This window comes from Entelurus aequoreus, linkage group LG19, assembly GCF_033978785.1.
Source record: "Entelurus aequoreus isolate RoL-2023_Sb linkage group LG19, RoL_Eaeq_v1.1, whole genome shotgun sequence".
Classification (NCBI taxonomy): domain Eukaryota; kingdom Metazoa; phylum Chordata; class Actinopteri; order Syngnathiformes; family Syngnathidae; genus Entelurus; species Entelurus aequoreus.
Window position 1 is genome coordinate 2340764 of NC_084749.1, and position 7500 is coordinate 2348263.

General features: G+C 36.4%; 1 protein-coding gene across 1 annotated transcript in view; it reads right to left on the bottom strand.

The window, feature by feature from the left end:
- LOC133634991 (collagen alpha-1(XI) chain-like) overlaps nucleotides 1-7500 on the bottom strand; it is a 277932-nt gene that overhangs the window by 4116 nt on the left and 266316 nt on the right. The window contains exons 63-65 of the mRNA XM_062027654.1: nucleotides 5747-6032; nucleotides 3695-3807; nucleotides 3547-3615 (exon numbers count right to left, since the gene is read on the bottom strand). Of these exons, the coding sequence (XP_061883638.1) occupies nucleotides 3547-3615; nucleotides 3695-3807; nucleotides 5747-6032 (468 nt within the window). The remainder of the gene's footprint in view (nucleotides 1-3546; nucleotides 3616-3694; nucleotides 3808-5746; nucleotides 6033-7500) is intronic.

A 7500-nucleotide genomic window follows, 5' to 3' on the forward strand; every position in this document is an offset into this window, starting at 1 on the left:
ATACATGAATACTCATTAGTAAATGTTGAATTTATCATTCATAAAGCATATTTCGTACATGAATACTCATGAGTAAATGTTGAATTCATCATTCATAAAGCATATTTCATACATGAATACTCATTAGTAAATGTTGAATTTATCATTCATAAAGCATATTTCATACATGAATACTCATTAGTAAATGTTGAATTTATCATTCATAAAGCGTATTTTTTATACATGAATACTCATTAGTAAATGTTGAATTTATCATTCATAAAGTACATTTTATACATGAATACTCATTAGGAAATGTTGAATTTATCATTCATAAAGCATATTTCGTACATGAATACTCATTAGTAAATGTTGAATTTATCATTCATAAAGCATATTTCGTACATGAATACTCATTAGTAAATGTTGAATTTGTCATTCATAAAGCATATTTCGTACATGAATACTCATTAGTAAATGTTGAATTTGTCATTCATAAAGCATATTTCGTACATGAATACTCATTAGTAAATGTTGAATTTATCATTCATAAAGCATATTTCGTACACACACATATATATATATATATATATATATATATATATATATATATATATATATATATATATATATATATATATATATATATATATATATATATATATATATATATATATATATATATATTAATACTTGACACATGCTAACATCTTAGCTTTTTTGTATACACAAATCATTTACTGCTACACATGTTTACTGTTAGCATGCTAATGTTCAAATGTCAGCTATTCCAGCTATTTCTGCAGGTATAGACTCATGCTAACATCTTGCTAGCTTTTTTAAACTTTGTTTTACTCATTTCTGCAGATATACACCTCAGAGTGATATATTTTGGCACTTGGCATTTCATTTGTGCTAAGCTTTTAAGCATTAAAACTAATACTGAAATGACTTGTTCTAGTTGTAATAAACATCTACAGAATACCTCATGGTTGGGTCATCATTCCTAAATTAAGTAGTACACCACTTACAAAACAATGTCAATGGTTTGTGATAGCAGTGACTCTCAAAATGTGGTATGCTAAACAATCACCTATTTAAATATTCAGTGTTATTGTTCAAAATGTGTGTAATGTTAGTGGCCAAAAATATTAAAAGCTCTGCCTGATTTTTAATGACTATTTAGGCCTACTATGCTACTGTATTATAATGTTGGTCATTATGGTGATGTACGGTACATTTAATTTGATAAAACCTCATGGAGCTGGATGCAATCTTACTTGGAGGGGAGGAAACAGGTGGTAGAGGTGAACGGCACCATGTCCCCCCCCCTCTTAGTAAGCTGTGGAGTCCCCCAAGGAAGTATATTAGGGCCTTTACTGTTCCTAATATACATAAACGACATGTCATCAGCATGCGACTGTGAATTGTTCCTGTTTGCGGATGACTCGGCCCTGCAAGAACAAGTCACAGGTGGAAAAAATCCTCAGTGCCGAACTCTGTAGAACTTGCACCTGGCTCGCTGACAACAAGCTATCCATCCACTTGGGTAAAACGGAATCCATCCTGTTTGGGTCCCACATCAACCTTAAGAAAGTCAGTGACTTCACCATAGAAGTGGGTGACATTGTTATCACCAGGAAAGATGAGGTCACCTACCTAGGTTCCATTCTAGAGGCTAAACTTTCCTGTGATAAAATAGCAACCAAGGTAATCAAAAAGGTCAACCAGCGAACGAGATTTCTCTACAGAATCTCCTCTCTGGTCAACAAAAGCACCTTGAAGATTCTAGCGGGAACTCTCGTTCAACCCTTTTTCGATTACGCATGCACCTCCTGGTACCCTAGCACCTCCAAAACCCTCAAATCTAAACTCCAAACATCCCAGAACAAGCTAGTCAGATTACTTCTAGACCTCCACCCCAGATCCCACCTCACTCCTACCCACTTCTCCAAAGTGGGCTGGCTCAGGGTGAAGGACAGAGTAAAACAACTTGCACTGAGCCTAGTCTATGAAATCCGCTACACCTCCCTGATACCGAAGTACATGTCAAACTACTTCCATAACGTAACTGACCGCCATAACCACAACACCAGGGGGAGCTCCACTAACCACGTTAAACCCAGATTCCGAACTAACAAAAGGTCTTAACTCATTCTCCTTCTATGCCACATCAATATGGAATGCACTCCCAACAGGTGTAAAAGAAAGGGCATCTCTATCCTCCTTCAAAACCGAATTAAAAGAACACCTCCAGGCAACTACAACCCTAGACTAACACCCTCCCCCCTCCACATCCCACCTCCCCGGATTGTAAATAATCAAATATATATACTTGTTCTTATGTTTTCTGAGCTCACTATGTTCACTGCTCGCTGTACATATCCTACCAAGTCAGACCTACACTGTTTCAATGTCCATTTCTCAGATTATATAATTGTTGATGACTGAAGTGCTGATAGCAACCAAACCTAACCTTCCCGCCCCAAACCCCTCCACATCCCACCCCCCGGATTGTAAATAATGTAAATAATTAAATGTATATACTCTGATGATTAACTTGTGTGATGACTGTATTATGATGATAATATATATTTGTACCATGAATTGATTAACGTGTAACCCGACTTAAACAAGTTGAAAAACGTATTCGGGTGTTACCATTTAGTGGTCAATTGTACGGAATATGTACTGTACTGTGCAATCTACTAATAAAAGTTTCGATCAATCTATCAATACATTAATACCAGTGTTTCCCATAAACTGCCAAGATACCTGTGGCGGTGGGGGCGTGGCTATGGGCGTGGTCACCATGACATCATCGAGTAATTTGCATAATTTACTACAATGATATGATTTTCTCTAAAAAGGCTCAAAAAATGTATTCTTACTGATTAATAATAACAGTTTTGTTTTAAACGTCCATCCATCCATTTTACAATATAATTACAACACTTTATGTACATATTTATATACAGATTTGAACAATAAGTTATTCACTGAAATATATTTATTAATTGTGGTTCTTACAAAAAATATATCTTATAAAATATAAAAGCTAAAATGTCTCTTAAAGCTCTGCCCCTTTAATTAGTGCATACTAAATAATTTAACTTTAGCCTACTGCTACAACCATATTATTTACCAGCAACATAAAGTGAAACAGAGGCAGAGGTGTCCTGCCACAGTCAGTAACAAATAAACAGAAAACAGTAGTGGTCAAATACAAATAAGGCAACAAGAGAAGTATCCTACACTTCTCTTTTGTAAAGTAAATCTGAACAGCCTATATGGGCATCAACTATATGATTTTCCTGAGAAGCTGGACAAGACAAAAAAAAAAATATATATATATATATTTATTTATTTATTTATTTTTTTAATTTGTGGCGGACGTAATTCTTTCGTGGCGGGCCGCCACAAATAAATGAATGTGTGGGAAACACTGAATACTGTACATACTAATGAGTATTCATGAAAGATGAATTCACTGTCTAATTATGCTTCATTAACCCTCAATAGTGTGTACTTAGTGAGCAAGGACAGGAGGACATGATGGGTATGTACCTGTTTGCCTTTCCTGTATCCACTGTACCAACTTCCTGGCTTCTCCTTGCTCCAGGCTGCCAGCTTCACCTGCACACACATCAGCAGACCTTTGAGATGTTTGCCAAGCAAAAGCCTCTTATTGCCAGGGATCAGATCAGAGACTGACCGTTTCAATCTTCTTGTCAGGATCCAGGCATGTGTCTCCTCCAGCTGTGAAGTTGCAGTGCACCTTGACGGCATCCCGGTTGCATCCTTGGTTGGGGTCAATCCAGTAGTCTCCTACAAGTGGTTGTACATATATATATATATATACTGGTTATCATTTGGAATGGGGAGCAAGTTTTTGATCATGACTTGTGGGGACCACAATTTCTACAGGTTGTGGGGGCATAAAAAAAATGGTTTAAAATGGCCACTGGCCAGTTAGCTCATACACGTCTTTAAATCTCTGGATTGATGAAGTAATGTGCTGATCATTCTTACTGGGGACCCTGGGGAAAAAGAGTTAATATGGTTCATGGGGACAACATTTAAATAATTTTGCATAATTCACACAAATTTGTACGTGACTACTGAGGACCATTTAAAAAATAAAAAATAAAAAATACAGCATGACAGCTGTCCTCTTATAGGAAGTTTCACCACTTAAATGTTAAAGCAAATCCTGCATCTTCTGTGACATTACTTGTCAGAAAAATTGTATGTAAATTATCAAAAAAACTTTCCGTTCTCTGAGTTCCCAATGAACAGACAAGAGGCTGTCTTTGTTACACCAAGCAAAGGCTTGGAAAATTCCATTGTGTACGATGGGAGGAGACGGGAGGGGGTTATCTATTGTCATCGAAGACCTGCTCAAGCTGAATCCAGGACTAGCCCAAGCCTGAGGCATCTTTTTCTTTTGTGTTAATGTGACCGAAAACAATGACTGTTTGCATACTCCCCATTCCTTTAGAGACAGATGTTGTTATGTAAACAGGGAAAGTCCAAATAAAAAGAGGTGGCGTACAATCTTTCGTCAGAGCGTGGGTGACGCTGTAAGAGGTTACAGGTCGACGGCGTCTCTCCTCAATTGAGCAAAATTGAATTCTGCCTCTGTTTGATTCTTTGCTTCTTGTCTTGTTTAATAGATGTCATCAGTGTTTGAACCTGACATTACTGAAAACTGCTATTTAGCAGTAATGACGTTGTCTGCAACTCCAACTACCATATATAGAAGGATGGAACATTCTGAATGTGAATCATACTTTAAGGTAATAATGTTTTATAATCATGCTGTATGAAAATGTCATCCTAAGGAACACTAAACCAGATTTTGTTTTTGGAAAAATATGTAAGTTTTAACTAAGGATGGATACCATACAAAATCACAGTACTATTAATGCCAGGATAACAAATGTTTCACTTTTCAAGAAAATTAATTTTCTCTTTTACCAATATTTGAAACACGTAAACAAAGTTATTTAAACATAACTCCTAAACAACACATGCAAAATGGCTAATAATGCTTTGTTAGTTTTACTAGCAAAATTATCTTTTGTAAGGTTTGCAAAGACACAAGTTAGTTTTTTATACTCAATATGACAGTATAACTGTCATACTACCGGTAATTATGAAAGTTATATAAACATAACCTCAAAACCAAACATGCAATCTGTCTAAAAATGCCTGTAATATTGAATCTATGCGAGTTTTACCAGAATCGGGTATTTTGGTAAGGTTTACATTTACAAAAATTAGGTTTTACTCATAATGACACTATAACTCCCACACTCAAAATGACAGTTATTTAAACAGAACTCATAAACCACACATGCAAAATGGCTAATAATGCCTGGAGAAATGTATCTTTGTGAGTTTTACTGGAAAAAAAATATTTTGTAAGGTTTGCAAAGACACAAGTTAGTTTTTTTTTACTCAATATGACAGTATAACTGTCATACTAAATGTAACCCAAATTTCCCTGTTGTGGGATCAATAAAGGATGATCTTATCTTAGCTTAAAAATCACTTAGGCATCTTCAGAATGGATCTGACTATCATTTAAAAAGGTTTCCCTTTAGGGGACCTGTTTTTTTGTCCCCATACCGTCAGAGGTCCCCTAAAGGTGACTGTGTAAACAGAGGGATGTCCCCATTAAGTAAGCATTGTCAGAACACACACACACACACACACAGTCAGCATTATGGTTGCCCTTAGAAGCTTCTCGGCGCTTGCTCACCATCTTTGAAGTGGGGTTGAACCATCATCAGCTCCTTGCAAGTCCTTGCGGGGCTCTCGAATGTCCCCAGCGGCCTCCTCATGAGCTCCACCTCGGTTTTCATGGAGGAAAGTGTGGCAAACACTTCCTCCATACCATCTTCTCCTTCTCCTTCTCCTTGGGGCTGGTCAGCTTGAAGGAAGTCTTCCATGTTGATCTCCACTTCGTGGCCTCCATTGAGGTTGCGCCTTTTCTTCTTCCTGCCCTCCCTGATGGGCAACGGTTGGACCGCAGTGGCAGCGCGGCCCTATGGGACAAACATGTTGGAACTGCTGCAAGAGTGGCTAGAACACAGGTGTCAAAGTCAAGGCACCGGGGGCCAAATCTGGCCCGCCGCAATATTTTATGTGGCCCGCGAAAGCCTGGAAATAATATGGGTTAATAAAATGCTTACTACGTGAGTTGTGTGGTCCTCTGTGTTTTTAAAATGTTGATTTATATTTATTGTTTTAATTGGTTTTACCCTTTAAAATCGTTTGTAATCATATTTATTTTTATATTGGTTTTATATTTATTTATTTATTGTTTTTATTCAGTCATTGGTGGAGGTAAGGATAATATTTGAATATTGTTTTTAATATTGTTGTGCAGCACTTTGGAAACATTTCTGTTGTTTAAATGTGCTATACAAAGAAAGTGGATTGGATTAATCTTTTCTTACTAAATATATTTGTTCTTTCCCTTTTGACACTCAAAATCATGTGCTGCATGCAATTGTATATCTTTTCAAATTCAATATTATCAAAATATCTTGTATTGCAAAAACAAAATTTTTGTTAAAATAAAGATACATACTGTACGCTTGTTTACCCTCGGGGTGATGGTCGGCAGGCAGCGCTTCATAGCAGCAGTCGACCTCCAGGGTCCCAACTCCCCACCCCTCTGTTGCGAGTTGTCGTGATTAAATGTAACGTGTTTATGTGTGCATTGCATGCAGTTTTTTCCCCCACTCCAGACTAGGCCCCCTTAGGAGCCCAGTCTAGATTGTATTTTTTACTCATCTTCTTCCCCAGTGTTTTACCTTTTTCTTATCTTTTACGGGGCACCTTGTGGCGAGCCATCAGCGTTCCTGTTCTGTAACCCCGTACACTGTTTGTTTGTCTAATCTTGAACGGGCTTGTGCTGAAAACATAATTTCGTTGTACTTGTGCAATGACAATAAAGTCTTATCCTATCCTGTACTTAAGTATCTGCTTGACTTATGATTTCAAAACAAATCATCAATCAAATTTTAGACTTTACGGTTCAATTCCTGTGACTGCTCAGAGCTTCCTACCTTCAAAAGCCTTCTCAAAACACACCTCTTCAGATCTGCTTTTAACCAGTGATTAGTGTTCTGTGTCTTGTAAATGTCCAGTATTATTATGTATTTTACAATGTACTGCTTTTATATTTCCTATATTTTATATTATTACTTTGAACTGTTTTATATTTAAATTTTTTATCCTGTAAAGTGTCTTTGAGTACTCTGAAAAGCGCTATACCAAATAAAATGTATTATTATTATTATAATTCCGCCGACTGAATTTTTGGCGTAAAATCAACTTTGGTACTGTTTTTTTCCATATACAGTAAGACACTAAAACATTAAAAACAAACAAAAAAATATTAAAACAAGATTTGACAGTAAAAAAACAATAACTTGCAGCTCTGTTGCTTGAATTTTACCCCTAAAAACAGTGGTTTTGTTTCTCCATTCCATTCCATTTATTACA